Below are 17,781 nucleotides of genomic sequence, written 5' to 3'. Positions count from 1 at the left end.
GCAGTACAGTGAGGAAGTCTCTTCCCCTCAACTTGTATAGTTGCACCTTTGGGCTGGTCTGACTGCAGCTTGAGGGTGGGCTGGGGTGTAGGAGGGTTTGGGATGAATTTAGCTGTGCTATTAGGTCTGCAAACTTGCACGGTGTCTGGGGATGCCTGCTGTGAAGTATTACCACTTGTGTTTTGTAGTGTAAAGAGCCCTTCTCTCTGCATCAAGTTCCTCACTTGATGCGTGAAAATAATGCCTGCTGTCCAAGGGCTGTAAACTTTACAAAGTCTATTGACTGGTGCAGGTGAAAAACACTCTAGACATGGCAAGTGGTGTTATTTCATTAATTAAATTATTATTTCCCCAATATGTGTCCCCAGTGACACAAAATCCAGTTATATAAAATAAGATTGATTTGCTGTCTAGCCCTTAAGTAAAATGCTATAATATAATTCAACTCTTGGTCTGGATTATAAATAAATCCAGAAAAAAATCAATAAAGCAATTGGACGTTTTCTCTGATTTGTTTTTTCTCCAGCAAAGGCCAGGCAGATTTCTAAACTCAGTCCAATATTGCTCAGAAGTCAGCATTTTCTCAGTGGTCCAGTTCAGTCTTGAGGCTCATGAGCCTAAAAGACTTAAATATGAAGGGAAGAACCTCAGCCCCAACACATCCAAGTCCCAACTGTGTGTGGTCTCCCTTCCATCATTCATTGCTTAGAAGGATGTCCACTTGTGCTTTTTTTTGCCCAGGGGAAGGCATAATATTGAACAAATGATCTTTCTGTATTTTCAAGCATCACTGTCAAGAATGTCTTGCTTTCAATGCACTCAGTAATTTTTTCTCATCTTATTCTCGTTCCCCCCAAAATTGTTACAACCAGCAGTTCTAATGATGCTAAAATGTGTGCTATTCTTGGTGCCTTCTCATATCCTTTTTTGACTTTTTGAACCTGGGGATGAAGATCATGGGGACCATGGGGATAAAGCTATTTGAACTTCAAAATGTAAATAGCTAACCTGCATTTAGGAGTACAAGAAAACAAAGATGGATCTAGGAGCTCCCTGAGTAGCAGCTGCACCTAGGAAGATTTCTGTTAGCTATTGATCTGCAAGAAATCATTTTGTTACCTATTGCAGCACCTCATCAAATAGTAAATAATCAAGACCAAGCAGACTCCTAGTGCCTTTCAGGCTCACCACAGGAATATTCTCCAATACTCTAGTAGATCTTGGCAGATCTTGACTGGGCAGGGGCTCAAGTTGCACTATTTTTGGGACAATGTTTATAACCATTCAAGGCCCAGATTCTTCAAGAAGCATGTCCTTCCATTATTCCTGGGGCTTATTGTAAGTTTTCATTAATTCCCTTTCTGACAAGGATGGTGTCTTCCTGCTTATGTATACAACCCCTCATACAGTTGGTCCGTTTCTTTGACTGGGCCCTCCAGGAACCGTGGAATTAACAACATTTAAAAAACCAAACCAAACCAAAAAAACCTGATTTTCATTCCCGTTCATTCAACCTTACTTCATTATGGAAGGACCACATGGTTTTGTCTCCGGGAGGGGCCAAGTAAATTGTTATTGTGGACTGAATTGTTGTCTTGGCCCCTCTTACATTACTGTGCTTGGCTTGATGGCTCTTGCTTTGGCTTAGTTTCTCAGTCATACTATAGGACCAAAACACTTTGGTTTTGAAGAAACACCACCTTTTCCCAACACGTCAGGAATTTTTGGTCTAGTAGATCTTACCTGCTCTTCTTGCCAGGGGATCCACTACTGTCATGACAGACACCAGTCTTTTCCTATCATAAGGAGCCAAAATATATGAGTAAAAATAAATTGGTCAAAGAAACGAAGACCTTCACATCAACGTACTGGAACAGGAAAGGAAGCTTACTATATACCTAGCTTACAGTAACCAGACAGAGAAGCCAGTTCGAGTCCAACTGGATAATGGAGTAGGTGGTCGATTTAACTTTCCCATCAGGGGGAAGGAAGGACTACAGGCTCATTTGTTATGTGTTGTTTCCATGGTTGTCTAAATGTTAAAAAAAAAAAAAAAAATGTCCTGCTATTTTTAGAGAGAGGCTTCTGCTACCTGAGAGCCTATGGACCGCTTCTGTTGTGATGTTTTCTAAGAAAATCAAATCACTGTAGCCCAGCTTCTGTGAAATCACTGAACCATAGGATCTTGGTTCATGTTAACCACCTTTTGGCATTATCTGAGAACTATCTTTTTAGACATATTTTTAGTTCAAAGATGGTACTGTATTTTCACTCGCAATTAATCTCTGCTAGAAAGAAGGACCTTCCATTTACTATCTTTTATTTTGACAAAGCGATCCTGGAAAGGATGTCTTGCTTGGGGTGGGGGGACCCAGACATTGCTGGAAATATTGTTCTTTTATGAGCTTCCACCTGAAATAGAAGAAGGAAAGGATCCTGTTTTACCTTAGCTTTCCAACCCCTGGAAGGGAGAAAACACAAGATTATGTGAACTTTATTTGGAACATCACATAATAGCACAACAGCAGCACAAACGTTGATCCCTGATGGGTTTTATCAACTAACCTTGAAGAATACTTCACAGGAAGAATCACCTCAGAATGTCTTTTGGAAGGGAAAAGGGAAGGATGGCTGTTACAAAGGGATTTGTGGTGCACCTGGAAACCTTTCCATCCCTTTACAGAAATTGGATAGTAGCTGCATGGATGAGTCAGGGTTTTTCATCTATATTTTGTCAAAGGCTAATTTTCATATGTTCAGAATTTGTGGAACGGACATTTGTATATGTATGAAACAATGTAGAGGGCCAAGGGCTATGTTTGTCCCTTTCCTAGCTAGACTCATTCCATCCATTCAAATCCCGTTGGCTATTGGAGTTGCTGGCTGCAGAAATAGCAGTGGATTTCTATGAGAACATTTCCAGCAAACCGTACATGGGTCCAGTTGTTGCTGACCAAGATAATGGCATTTAATGTGTGTGTGTGTGGGGGGGGGGGGAAGTTGCTTTTCTGGTTGCCTGCACTAGCAGTAGCAAGCTTGTCAAGGGAACTACTCTTCTCTTCTGATTCATAATGGTTTTAGAGCTAGAAATTGGGAGGTTATGAAAGACAGGAAGAGTAGAAGGAAATCCAGCCCTAACTTTCTGTGATTCTAAATCAAGCAATTTAAAATCAGAGAGATATGATTCTCCCTTACCAGGAGAAAGGGAAATGGCGGTGCAGCTCCAATAATCCATCAAATACTGTCATTGCAAGTGAGGGATGAGTAACAGATGAATGTCATGATGGCTTTTCAAAAACTTGTTGTGACCTAAAGATATTTGGGAACAGACATTCATTTTGGCCTTTTTCAAAATACCTGTCATCCTTCCATTGCGTTGAGCAGCACTGAAGCCATAGGTTTCCATTAGATAACATGGTTGTCATTTCCACAAACAGTTGTAGCAGGATGGCTCTTCACAAATATGGCTGCTACCTCTCAGTGCTTTCAAGGGACCAAACCTAAGATAGCTTCACTGAAGATGGGTGCTCAGAGGTTGAATATGTGGGGAGGGGAAGAAGCAAGTGGAGGGAGGAAGCAGATGAAAAGGGAAGAGGATGGATTTACCTGATGTAGGTAAACAGGATTAGTCAGGGCAGAATAGGAAGACGGCTTCAGTGTCTCACCTGTCACACAGTGAGGGAGAGCAGGTGGGAGGCAAGGGAGGATGTAGTGGATGCAGATGGGCAGAAGAGGAAAAGGGCTTGGGAGAAGGGCATAGTATTTCCAGCTCTCAATTTTGCTGAGTCTCACAATATTTGGTGCTTTTCTTTGTGTCCCAACTCCTGGAGTCCTGCAGCTTTATTTTCAATTAAGCTGGTAGCACTTGTGATTGTGGAGTAAAGCTTTTAAACTGCATCTCAGGAAACTAAGAAGGCAAACAAGACTTAAAGGCTTCTAAGAAGTTTATTTCTGGGGGTGGGGGGGTGAAGAAGATGCTGACTTTGTGTCTGGGGCTCTGGCTGGCGATACTGCAGACATGCAGCAGGGCCCTCCTTCAGCCAGTGTGTGCTGTGTGTGCACTGCATTGTTTTTAAGTCCATCTGTGGTATGTCTTGCATCATGGTAGATTAAAACCAACTGCAGTAACCTAGCCCTCTTAGGAGCTGGCTCAGCCCTGGGCTCTAGAGGTGACAAACTGGCATCAAAGAATGCTCAGAGGATTGTTCTTTTCTTTTCTTCCCTCTTCTAGAGTGACCAAGTGATGGGCCTTGCTGTGGGCAGGGCTGGTTTAGGTAATTGAGGGGTGGAGCTATGGTCGGCAGCCGGATAAAAGTGCAGCCCCAGGGCAGACTGGGCGGTAAACCTAGCAGTTGTTCTGGGATAAGCAGCTGAGGTGTGGGACTACCTTGAAGAGGGGTTTCTCTGTGCTAGTGACTTGGAGTAGCTGCGTGGTGCTCAAGTGTTTGCCTAGGGCCTGGTGTGGGGTTTTTGTTCTTCCTTTTCCCTTGTGGTGTGCATTTGTTTTGGGGTTTTTTCCCTCCTCCTTTCTCCCTCTGTTCTTTTCTTTTCTTCCTCCTTCTGGAGTGACTGACAGGGCTTACTCTGAGTGGGGCTGGTTTAGGCAATTGAGGTATGATAGCCTTATAAAAAGGCAGCCCTCAGCAAACCTGGTGTGTGTAAGCGTGCGCAAGGGGCCTGGTGTAAGTGTTTGATGTGTAGGTTCTTGTGGTGTCTTTTCCCTGTTCCCCCACTCCTCTTTTTTCTCCTTGCAGCATAGACGTTCTCCAGAGAGCAAAGCCGGCACAGATAGAGTCTGGGTCAGCTGTGTGGGGTATGCCATGTCCATGTTCTCCCAGAGGGTCAGGAGCACTTCATCTCCTTAATGAGAGTAAGATGGCGTTTGCCCAAAAGAAGATTCAAAGATTGGAAGCACGGATATCCATGCTGCATTGCATCCGGGACCAGATGGATTACTTGGACAAGAGTCACGAGAGGCTGGTACTAGGCCCAAGGGAAGGAGGAGAAGTGATGACATGACAATTCGGAGGGCCCCCAGACTTGAAGAGCAGCAGACTGATGGCAACAACTGCTGTCAAGCACTTTGTGGTGGAATTGGTGAGGAAAAGGCAGAGAAGAGGACATCTGCAGGCACAAGGCAGAGGAGGCAGCAGCCTAGAGAGCAGGAAGTGCAAGGCCCAAGGACGGGCTCCAGGATGACTGCACTGAGGAAGAGATGGTTGGTGACTCCCTTCTGCAGAGGGGCAGAGGCATCCAGATTTAGGGGCCCAAGAGATGTGCTGCCTGCCTGGAGCCCGAAGTCAGTACATCACAAAGAGACTGCCAAAGTTTATCCATCCTTTGGACCAGTACCCCTTCCTGCTTGTCCGCGTAGGCACCAGCAATGCTGACAGAAGTTACATTGAGCAGATCAGAGGTGGCTATGAGGCTCTTGGCAGGAAGACTAAGGAGCATGGAGCACAAATGGTGTTCTCATCAATTCTCTTGTGGAAGGTAAGGATCCAGGCAGAAACTCTTGTATCCTGGAAGTGAATGTGTGGCTGACATGGTGATGTTGACGTGAAAGCTTTGGCTTCTTCCACAATGGGCACATGTTCTTGGGAGGAGGACTACTATCTAGAAAAGGGATCCATCTTACAAGAACAGGGAAGAGCATCTTTGGGCATTATCTGGCCAACCTAGTAAGGAAGTCTTTAAACAGGGGATGGTGATCAAAACCCTCCAGCAGCAGAGCACAGTCCAGGGGGGAAACGACTCAAAGAATCACCTCAACTTTGGGAAAGGACCAGAGAGGCACAGGACTGCAACAAGTGTTGCAAAAGGGAAGCAAGGAAGTCAAAATGCAAAATACATCCAATGCATGTATACAAATGTGAGAAATATGGGGAATAAACAAGACAAGCTGGAAGCTGCAGCCTCTGGGGGAAAAAAACCCCCAAACTATCATCAGATAGGCATTACTTTTGGGACAGCTCTTAAACTGGAATGAAACATGGAGGGTTACACTCTGTTTCAGAAGTACAGGGTTGCAAGAAAAAGTGGTGGTGTTGCCTTGTATGTCCAAAACCCATACACTTGTTCCTGGTTCAGGAGGAAGAAGACAGCAAAGCAGAATGCATTTGGGTGAAGATGAAAGGTGAAAGACACGGCACCAATACAATGCTGAGGGTTTATTATAGATCACCTAATTAGGAAGAGGAGGTGGATGAGGCACTCTTCAAGCAGGTGACAAATATATCCAAAAGCTGTGGGATGGTACTGGGAGACTCCAGTTTTCCAGACATCTGCAGGTAGAACAATGCAGCCAAATATTAATTATCAATCCGATTCTAAATTGTGTGGAGGATACAACTAGGGGATCATTTATTCTGCATCTTGTCCTCACAGGGAAGAATTGGTGGAGGATGTGAGGATGTGAAGGTGATGGGTAACTTGGGAGTAAGTGATCACAATATAATAGAATTCCAGACGCTGAGACAGGGAAAGCATGAGGTTAACAAAATTAGGATGCTGGGTTTCAAAAAGGCAGATTTAATCCAATTCAAGAAGGATAGATTGAAGGATAAGAGTGCTGGGAGCTTCTAAAGGCCACAGTATTGGAAGCCCAACAAGGAACTGTCTTGACACAATGAAAGCACAAAAAGAATGGCAAGAGCCCAGTGTGGCTACACAAAGAGCTTCTAAAATGCCTCAAATACAAAAGGAAAGCATACAGGCCAGAGAAGAATGGGCAGGTCACTGACGAAGCATAGCAGGAAATAGCAAGAAACTGCAGGGACAAAATCAGGAAGGCAAAGACAGAATGATCAGCACTCGGCAAAGGAAGTGAAGGACAAGAAGATGTCTGTAAGTATGCTGGCCAAAAAAGGAGGACCAAGGAAGCTGTGGCTTCTCTGTTAACAAGCCAGGGGGAACTCTTAACCAAAGATGCAAAGGCAGAGCTACTCAACACCTACTTTGCCTCAGTCTTCACAAAAAAAAAAAAATTAGCTGCAGCTAGACACCTAACACAGATTTTCTAGATAACAAAGGGACATAGGCAGATTAATGGATGGGTCAGCTGGGCACAAGCCCAGGGGCCTCTACCAGTTCAGGGCCCCAGGATCCTCATCACCAGGGAAGTGAAAGCTGCAGTTTTAAACTCAGCACCTGTTTTTGTCTTCCAGTAGGGAGACAAAAATGGTGCCAAGGTCAAACCGTGGCTTTCGCATTTGCTTCCCTGGGAGCTGGAAGCAGGGCCCTTTCACCAATGGGGCTGAGCAGGGCAGGACTGGGCTGGGGGAGCTGCACCGTGCCTGGGGGAAGGGAGCGGAGGGGAGGGGGATGGGCTTGGTGGCACGGTGCTTGCAGGGAGGGGGCAAGTTGGGCCAGGAGAGCTGCACCCTACCTGGTGGAAGGGGGTGCAGTTTGGGCCGGGCCAGGCCAGGAGCGCTGCACCATGCCTTTGTGGGCGGCGGTGCTGGGAAGCCTTTGGGGCTATAGGAACCTTACGGTTTGTTCTTTGCCTTCCTGATTTTTGTCACTGCAGTTTTTTGCTATTTCCTCGTATGCTTCATTGATGACCTGCCCATTCTTCTCTTGCCTGTATGCTTTCCTTTTCCATTCTTATAGCCCCCCCAAAGTTCATCTTAGCTTCCCCTACAGCCACCCCTCCCAGTGCTGCTGCCTGCTCACAGACAGCCACCCAGCCTGGCCTTCTGTATCTGCATGTCCACACGGGACAGCTGGGCAGCAGCTCCCTACAGGTAAGTGTAATAGGGGCCAGGTGAGGAGCTAGATTGAGGGTGCAGGTGGCTCATGGTGGGGCAGAGGAAGGGCTGCCTCCATGTGATCGAGTGGGGGAGGGGTGAGGTCCTGAGGGGAAAGTGTGTCTGTGTGTGTTCATTATAGAGAGAGTGTGTTTGTGTCTGTGTCCATGTGCAGAGTGAGAGTAGAGTGTGGGTGCCTGTGTGTGTACATTCGGCTGGAGCAGGGGTAGGGATCAGGGAGAAGAGGCAGGCATGTGCCCCCCCCAGCCCAGCAGGGTCCATGCAGTCTCCTCTGCCAGCCTAGGAAGGGAACTGGCAGCAGAGATTTCTGAGCCCTTAGCAATGATATTCATGAAGTCTTGGGCGACAGACCAGGTACCAAAGGACTGAAAAAGGGCTAATGTAGGGCCCCTCTTTTTTTTCTTTTTCTTTTTTTGAAGGCAAGGAGGAGGATCTAGAGAACTACAGACCGGTTAGTCTCACCTCAATACCTGGGGAGCTGCTGTACTATATCCTATGGAACAAGCATCTGGAGGAGGAAAGGCTGGTCACAAGCTGCCAGCGTGGATTTATGACAAATTGTGTCCAACAAACCTGATCTCCTTTGACACAGTAACTGCTTGGGTGGATGAAAGGAATGCTGTGGATTTTGATAATTGGACTTCAGCAAAGCTTTTGACAAGGTCTCACACAACCTGGTCATAAACAAATTGGAGAAATGTGGGCTGGATAAAACTACTACAAGGTGGATAGATAACTGGCTCAAAAGCCATAAGGAAAGGGTAATTATTAACAGGTTCACGTTAGAATGGCAGGAGGTTTTGAGTAGAGTCCCACACAGTTCTGCCCGAGGGCTGGTGCTGTTCAACCTATTTATTAACAATGTCGATGCTGGCATACAAAGCTTCTTGAGTAAGTTTGTGGATGACACCAAACTTGGAAGGACTGTGAAGATACTGGAGAATGTGAGCACAATTCAGAAGGATCTCGATAGATTGGCAAGTTGGGCTAGAGCTAACAGGATGAAGTTTGTTGTGGACAGATGTGAGGTGCCACACCTTGGCAGGTATAATCGAAAGCTCAGATACACAACGTGGACACCTGGCTAGATGGCAGCTCTATGGAAAAGGACTTGGGAGTCTCTGATGCCCACAGACTCAATATGAGCCTGCAGTGTGACGCAGCCACACAAAAGGCCAATGCAGTTTTGACATGCATCAAAAGAAGCAGTAGGTGCAGAGACATGGGAGGTGATGGTGCCTCCACTCAGCACTGGTTAGGCCTCAACTGGACTATGGTGTGCAGTTCTGGGCTCCATATTTTAAAAAACGACACGCAAAAGTTAGAGAGGGTCCCAGAGGCAGGCAACAAAGATGATCAAGGGCTTAGAAGCCCAATCATATGAGGAGAGGCTGAGGAGTTAAGCACCTTTTCTGCAAGCTAAAAATGTGCCTAAAAAGGGATATGATAGTCTTCAAATACTTAAGAAACTACCATGAAAAAGAAGCACTTTTTTGCTCTCCCTGCAGAAAGGAGGCTGTGAACCAATGGCTTGAATTTGCAGCAAAGCAAACTTAGATTGAATATCTGTAAAAACTTCTTCACTGAGAATAGTGAGGCAGTGGCATAAACTGCCTAGAAGCTGTGGGCTCTCCATCACTGGAGGTGTCTGAGAAGAGGTTGGACAGTTCCTAGTCAGGGGTGATCTAGGCATAGCTATGCCTATTTTCTACAATGGGTATTTCTCATGCTTCTGGACTTTGCTGGTTGTTCCTGCCACCCCTTTCTCCCCCACCCTTCCTTTTTTCTGCTACATGTGTCAGGGTATTTTTAAGTCTCCCTAGAGGCAGTGTGTGTTGGCTACAGCTAAGGCTGGAGACTTCAACTCGGGTGTGCCAAGTCTGCTGCTAAGTGCAAAGCCGGAGGTTCTGGGCTAGAGGTTCTTGCCCCTCTGCTCAGGGTCCGACAGATCACCATATTTGGGTCAGGAATTTTTCCGCACGGTCAGATTGGTATGGACTATGGAGGTTTTTGTCTTCCTCTGTAGCAGGGGGTGCCCTTGACCAGGGACCTCTTGAATGTATACTGACAGCATTTTATAGAAGGAGAACATTGGTGCCATGATTCCCCTGTTTTACCTGTGGCAGGTTAGGGTGTTAATTTTATGTTGTCAGGGTTGAGGGTAGTCTTATGTAGTTTAGATGATGGCTGTATGGGATGGTTTGGATAGGGATGAGCCTGCTTCAGGCAGGGGTTTGGGCTAGATGATCTCTGGAGGTCCCTTCCAGCTCTATAGCTTTGTGACTTCTATGACAAGAATGACACAATAGTGGTGACTCCACACAATGCAGTAACTGAATAAAACCAAGCATTTATTAAAGCCAAACCAATCGTTCACAATTCTTAAATTTCAAAATAGTCAAATATTTTAATATTTAAAAATGTAGACAAGAAACACCAGTGCTCTTCAAGTGAAAAAGCTTAATTTTATTAATCTGAGATATTAAAAAGCAGAGGAGAAAACACCTGATCCTTCAGACTTTATCTACACTGGATGCACATACTGACTTTTAGAAATCAAATCACTATTACCAGTGCCATTCCCTGGCTCTTTGCAAATGCAAAGGATAAATTTAATGCTGAGGGCCTTTGTACGCTGACAGTCTGTCCTGAGCTTGCTCAACTCTTTAAGAGTTGAAGACCCACTGCATAATACAGGATTAGGCTCTAGCCTAAAAGAGAACGTTTTAAAGAAGGCAGACACTTTCTGCAGGTTCCCACTAGGTCCCTTGATCCACCACTGAGCTTTAAACAGAATTCCCCATTGCTTTCAACAAGAATTTTTGTGTACATGTGCTATGCTATATTTGTATACGTGATATAATGTGCATGCTTTAACTGCTGTGAAAGTGTACGACTTGTCACTTGTCTTCCACATTTGCTACCATAGCCTCAACTGCATTCCAGTCCAGCTTGCTGAGGATACTTCCTGTGCTTTCCGATACGTTATCAATATCATCAGTGCTGAGAGGAAGGCAATCATCATCATAAGGCACAGAACCCTATTAGGAGCAAAAGGATGAAATTTAAGCCATGGTATGCATGGTCCTCTTAATACCTGCTTATCACAAGCATCTCAAACTTATCCTGGTCTCACCAACTATCTACTGCAGGTCCATTATAAAAGATATGCTGGATTAACTTTCTTCCTCCAAGCAATAGGACTGTTCCAGAGTATGGCCCAGTTAGCTACTGGGCAGCAACTTGAAATGAGCCCACAGCAATCCTATTATGGCCAGGCAACAAGAGTATGCCCCCCTCAGGCATGAGGGGAATTGGTTCTCCCAGCCTCTGGCATGCGTCTGACCAACAGTAGTTTGATGTTAACCTGAAGCTCTGCTGCCCCATCCCCCAGCCATGATAAAGAAATATATTTCAAAAGCAAAAGATGGGTTTTTTTGCCTCCACTTCTAATGGCCCAAGGCAGGGTCCCCAATGACTTCTGCAGTAATTAGATGCCTTACCTCAAAGAAGGAACCAGAATGGTCACACAGGATTCTTTGGATGTCATCAGGGATGCTCCATGGACTTAGGGACTCTCGCTCAATGTCATCATCAAGACCAGTCTCCTCTGTCTGAACTGCAGCTGCATGAAGTCCAGGCCTTCCCTGTTTCACTGCAGAGGCTGAGCAGGGAAACAAAAATCAGTGGATTAAATACAGATAGTATGTTTTATATGCGTTTTGTCCATATACTTTTAACTACGTGTCCCATGCCCCTAGTTCTGCAGAATGAATGGTGCTGCCACGCTCAGGCAGGAAAATACAGTGAAGACTGTTATGACCCCTCTGTCCACTTGGAAAGCAACAGGATTTTCCAGCTGTGTTCAGCACTGAGGCTCTTGCAGGCCCCACCAGACCATGGAGAACTCTTTGAAGGACCAGGGCAACCAGAGCACAGAAACTGTAGATCCAGGAGTGGATTTTGCAATACCAGTTGTTGTTTTAAGTACCTATAAAATCTTGTTTAAAAGCTCAGGGGATTCAGTCAGCAAAACGGGCTGCCTGTTGTGGTACTAGCTGACTTTGGCATGGCAACAGTCTCAACAGACAAGTCTGCTCTGAACCCTCAGACTAGAAAAAGGGAGGTCAGCAGATGTCCTTGGAGAAAGTCTCAGACTCGCAAGGGAACATTTCGGTTCAGTGTTGCAACACCCAAGTGACCTTCCACCTAGTGATTCACCCCAAGCACTGGCATTGCATCAGCGGCTGCTCAGAAATTTTTCTGACTGAATACTTTTATATTTTTTATTACTAAAACGTAATGATTCATCCAAAATCAAAACCTTCCTTCAGAACATGTGAATTGTGATGATGTTCTGAAGGAAACACGCTGCGTTTTCTGCCAGCTCTTCTGGCCATTCCCCACCAGGGCTCAGAGAGAGTCTGGAAGCTGGCGCTCTCTGCTAGGTCTTACATTCTTAGTAGGAGCCAGGAGCACTGGATGACTCGTTACTAGCTCCTTAGTAGCCTGAGATCCCAGGCAGCCTGCCAGGCTCTGGGACAGCTCAAGTGGACTGTCTGAGACAAGGCTTCTGGCAGTCCCAGAAATGTTTCAAAATGGTAAAAATAAAGCAGTGGTTCACCCTTTTCAACTGGAAAGTTTAGGAGATTTATTCCACACTACATTTTGAAACACTTTTTGGTCTGTTCCAGAAAGGTTCTTTTCTGAGGTTTGGGAATTTCCCAGAGAACAAAAATTAAATTTCTGGCTTATTCTATTTGTCACCTTGTACAAGATAACTGGGTCACTCTTCCATAAAAAGGATGAGGAACAAGATTCATACAGATAACTCTCTTGCTGTAGCATCCTATGTAAATGTTTCACATACTAATGTACAAACTACTTCAAAAACAAACAGCTGGTGTGGTAACGATTGCAAGCTGTCCACACCAGCATCATCTGAAACTTTAATGAAACTCTTAGTAGCTTCTGAAATACAACACACAGGCCTAATTACAAAAAAGAAGACTCAAAAACAAAAGATTACATTACTGGATTCTGGCAGCTAAAGTGTTGCAAGACCACACGACCGATTAAGAGAAGAAACAACAATAGAAGTAAAATGTGGAAGGAAACTGGAAGTTACAGTAAAATGAGATTAAACCAAGGCAAAAGGGACAGCCCAGTTCAACAACAAGGTATGCTATATACTTGTATATCTGGAAAAGATGCAACAGAAGCCTATTCTCTTTCTTGTCCCAACAGAAACTATCTAACTGGGCTATGAATTTATTCCCGTTGATTGGGTTGTATGGCCTTTAGCAAGAGAATAATTCCACATAGAATAATAATGTGCAGTCCCATTTACCAGGCTAGTTTAAGCCACATCTCCATTTAATTGCACTGCTTCAGCACTAGTAATGCCATTAGCATAAGCCTGAGGTAATGGAAAGAAGACTGTTAGTTCTGATTCATTACACATTCAAACCTTGTCTAGCTGAACTAGGTGGCCTTGCATTCAAGACTTGCATCTGGTTTCTGTTGCCTTGCAACCGCATTCTCTTCTGGCTAAAATCCATAGCTGTTCCTCTGCCGATGACTTGGGATGATCTGTCTTGAGGCCAAAAGGCAACTTGAAAAAGAAAAAAAAAATTACAATTCCATAAGAGAGAGCCATGAATATAAAACTAAGCCCAAAAATTACTGTGCAAGATGATTTTGCTTCTTGCCCCACTTTAAGTAGTTGCAATCTAGTCTATTTGTGCATATCAACAGTAATTCTAGACCTTGCAGAAGCTGGGTCAGATTTTCAGTATGTCTTGGAAGGCTGGATATATTTAACAGTGGAAATAAATTGGCCCAGAAGCTCATACGAACTCATTTCAATCACTGATATGCTGCTATGAATCTGCACTCTGGCAACTGGCTTTAAGGCTGGAGGCTAGAAAATAAGAGGGCAGGACTAAATCCAGAAAAGAGTATGGAGAATGCTCAGCACTGTAGAGCTCAGCCTGGAAGCACTTAGCAGCATCTACAATCCTGAGTTAGGCTACTAGGCTTCCCTACACAATCACAGACTCATAGACAAGTAGGGCTGGAAGGGACCTCTGGAGGTTGTCTTGTCCAAACCCTGCCTAAACCATCCCATAACAAGTCCTTGTCTAAACTATCACTAAAACTACACAGTTGACTGTTACAAAACTACAAGGCAACTACCCTACTAACCTCCACAGGTAAAACAGGGACACAGCAGTGGTCACTGTCCTACTGCTGCAAGTGTTGTTAAAATATGCTGGGCAGACCAAGAGAGAAGGGCATGACCCTTGCTATAGAGCAAAGCAAAACCCTCACAGTCCATACCAATCTGATCATGGAATCAGACCAGAGATGTAGCAATCAGTCTGACCCCAAGTAGAGGGGCAAAGCCCTCGAGCCAGAAACCTCTGGGTTTCAGTCTCAGCAGGAGCACTGGCAAACCCAGTAAAAATCCCCAGTTCTGGCTGTAGCTACCACCAATGCTTCTGAGGAAGGTGAAGCCCCCCACTCAGTATGTGTAGCAACAGGAGAGAAAAAAAATTCATTCCTGGCCCAGTGCGGCACCCACCAAGTCCAGAAACATGGGAAATACTGAACACTTATGTTCTGCTCTGCAGCTGGGCACAGCAAGCATACTCTGACTTGCTCAGTGGCACAGCCAAGTAGTGGTCTGAGGGATGGATGGGCTCTGGCAATCTTTGTGATATCCTGAATACGGGCTCCAGGCAGACAGCACACCTCCTGGGACCTCAAATCTGGATGACAAATTGGTGCTTCTGCCCCCCGGCAGAAAAGAGTCATCAACCATTGCCACTCTCCTCTTTCTTCTTGGTGCAGTGGTCTTACAACCCCCATCTCTGAGGCCCTGCACTTCCTGCTTTCAGACAGCTGAGTCCTCTGCTTCTTGCCTGCTGAGGTCCTCACTTCTGCCTTTTTCCAGCCTCCCCACATTAGCTAAACCAGTACCATTTGAAGCAAACTGCTCCACACAGAGCTGTGAACACAAAGCCTGTCAAGCAATCGCTCCAAAACAGGCACAAGACATCACAAAACAGATGCCCAGAATTTCTGGTCTTCAGACAATCAGCTCCCAGAAAAAGCCTTCTCCAGGCAATCCCACTGCTGAACTTCTCCCCTCACAGCAGCCCCAGACAAGCTCCCTCTCTGGTTTGTTCGTCTCTTTTCGCCATGACTCCAGAGAATTGGCTGACTCAGGGTCTAGACAGGCATCAGCCCCGTCACACTTCCTGATTGGACTGAATTGCTGTGGCAACTTGCAACAACGCGCTCTCCAGCTCAGAGGTGTGGCAGGAGGCTGCCGGGACCCATGGCTCTGTTTTCTCCTGCCTCCTACACTAGGGCTGGGGGAGTGGGGCAGACTGTCAGCACAGCTCTGCAGCTAGGACTATAGCTCTGCTCCCCCATCATGATGCGCAGTGACAGATGAGACCAGAATAAACCTCTCTCATAATGATCTGGCATTTTCTACTCTAAAAGTTCACAGACACTGGGTGTTTCTAGCCAGTAGTACCATAACTGCTTTTCACGCAGTCACCACGTAACTCTTAATTAACAGTACCACCCAAAAGCCACAAGATTAGAGCCTCATTGTGTTAGGTGCTGCCGAGATGAGCAGCAAGCACAGGCCCTGACATAAAAGCTCACGTAGGCCAGGAAGACAAAGGCACAAGGAAAGCAACTTGTTCAGGCTCATCTAGGTGGTTAGTGGCAGAGCTGGGAACAGAACTCCCTTCTGCCTCCCTTACTACTTTCATAAGTAGCTTTTACCTATTTTTTTGCTTTGATACATTATAATCACCAGCAAACCTAGAAATATGTTGTGGGGCTAGTCCAGGTATACTGCTACAGCCAGTTTCAAGACCTCAGTCTTCAGTGGGCTTGAGAACAGATACTGGGATAACCCCAGAGCACCTTCACTGGCATATCTCCAGGTCCACAAGGGCGAGCAGTAGTGTGTGTTGTGTACTGCTGCCCTGTGTAGATGTCCTGGGTACCCATTAACAGCCTGGGAAACACAATCTGTTGTGAGTGCAGTGGCTAAGACATTTGAAATTGTCAGTGAAAAAGATGATTATTTTAATGAAAAATACTTATTAAAAATCTTTTTCCTCTTTATACTCAACTCTGTTCTTCAGCCCTGGGCCCAATAACTGTAAGCCCAAGTTCGTGACCATCGCTCAGATTTTTTTTAAATAGATCCTTAAGTTGTTAGTTATTATACATTTTGTTAAAATACAGCAGCTTTAAAACTTTTAGATGAAAAACTTTTAGCTTAGTTCTCTCTACCTTACCTTGCCTAGAATTAACAGGATACCTTGCTGCACTTCTAATTCTGTCCTTGGAAATATTTTTCTGTAATACTGCAGTGGCAGTTCCTAAAAAACACACAAACCAGTTTCACTGCAAGCAGTTTTATTATTCTCTGAAGTAAATTTAGGTTCTCAGAAAAATTAAACGAAAACAAAAAAAAAGAGTCCAATATATCTCTGCTTTCTGGATTGCAATGCACCCATCTCCATGAGCTGTGCAAAAATGGCACAGACATGCCCCTAGTGTATGTTGCAAGGGATGGTGAGGACAACATAGCATGCACGCTATACTTCATCAGAGGCCAGACACATCACAGTCGTGACATTCTCAGTCTCAAATGACAATCCACGTCTTAGGGCTCTAAGTACTACAGCCCTACAGTAGTACTACAGCATAAGTTTGTTAGCATCCATGTACAAAGGGCAAACATAAAAAGAACATAAAATATGATGTGTAGGAAGGAATTTTGACAAGGCCCTTGGCATATACACCAAGATATTTCAGTTCTTACCTCTGGACTGATCTAAACCAAGAGGTGGAGTAGAAAGAGATCTTGCTTGTTGAAAGCCAGGTTTGGCAGCAATCCTGCTCCTTTCAGCTTGACCTGCTGACAGAGTCCGACTACGAGGATGATTTTTAAAGCAAGAAAAAATATATTTATCACTGCTCATAACATACCATTGTCTTAACAAAGATTAAACAATTTAAATTTGTCTACATGTCTGTGCTAATACCTAAAAGAAGACACTACAATGTTAATTTTAAATCAAATTCCATTATTTCCTTAAAGGAAATAAGCAGCAAAATGCTTTTTTGGGTAAAATTTGCCAGCTTCAAAGGGACAAAGTATGTATAAGCAGAAGTCTCTGTTGACAGCCAAGACATGCGGTCAAGTCTAAAACTTTTCACAAGACACATTTCTTGATTGTTACCAAATATTACAAAGATCTTGAACCAGCTCCTCAGCAGCACCTACTCAATGCAGCTGAGTGGGGGTGAGTACAAGGAAGCTGGGTGATTCTGGGGCTGGTCACATGCCATCTGGCTATGTGCCCTAGTGGCCAATCCACAAGTTGGTCATAGCCAGAACAGAAGTCCACTCAGTGCTCCCTCTGGCTACTTATGGTGGCACTTGCAGAGGGATTTGTACAGGAATCAATTATGCCAGCCAGAGACTCCCACACACCAGGAGAATCTTCTAGACCTTTTTTTGCAACATATACCTTTGCCTGATTTAACCCCACCCAGCACAAGACAAATTGCTTATGTAAGCTGGCAAATCTGAAAAGCTGTATGGAGGTCTGTGACCAAAGGTTTCAAATTTAAAGCTGTTACCCTCTAGCAGACACAGGAAGTTGCTTTCTGAAATCTCGAGGTGACCTTGCTGTTCTGGACAACGGTCTACATTTCTCTGTAGGAAGCTGTGCTGTTTCAGATAACATCTCATTCATCAGGGAAAGTGCTTGTGAGACTCTAAAATTATGATGCTCAGATAACAGGGCTCTTTGGAGGAAAAGGAACAAGAAGTTACATATTCATCCATCCCTTCAGTCAAAGTTATTAATTTTTAACTAAAACTGTTTGTGGATTCCTCAGTCCACTTCTGTACTACTTTATGACAGTTACTGAAAAACTTTTTGCCATCACTCTTTAGATAAGTGCA

The 17,781-nt window shown here is 44.8% G+C and overlaps 1 protein-coding gene across 5 annotated transcripts in view; it reads right to left on the bottom strand.

The window, feature by feature from the left end:
- Window positions 1–10,099: 10,099 nt before the first annotated feature.
- Window positions 10,100–17,781, bottom strand: part of CPLANE1 (ciliogenesis and planar polarity effector complex subunit 1) — a 113,728-nt gene continuing 106,046 nt past the window's right edge. For 4 of the 5 annotated variants that reach the window (XM_019496024.2, XM_019496025.2, XM_019496026.2 and 1 more), the window contains 6 exons: window positions 17,454–17,621; window positions 16,630–16,739; window positions 16,100–16,183; window positions 13,240–13,383; window positions 11,273–11,433; window positions 10,100–10,810 (listed from right to left, as the gene is read on the bottom strand). In XM_019496024.2, the coding sequence (XP_019351569.2) occupies window positions 10,670–10,810; window positions 11,273–11,433; window positions 13,240–13,383; window positions 16,100–16,183; window positions 16,630–16,739; window positions 17,454–17,621 (808 nt within the window). In that variant the 3' untranslated portion in view covers window positions 10,100–10,669. The remainder of the gene's footprint in view (window positions 10,811–11,272; window positions 11,434–13,239; window positions 13,384–16,099; window positions 16,184–16,629; window positions 16,740–17,453; window positions 17,622–17,781) is intronic. The other variant, XM_019496028.2, reaches the window with a different exon arrangement.

Source organism: Alligator mississippiensis, chromosome 3 (assembly GCF_030867095.1).
Source record: "Alligator mississippiensis isolate rAllMis1 chromosome 3, rAllMis1, whole genome shotgun sequence".
Lineage (NCBI taxonomy): Eukaryota > Metazoa > Chordata > Crocodylia > Alligatoridae > Alligator > Alligator mississippiensis.
This window is presented reverse-complemented; position numbering and strand designations above follow the sequence as displayed.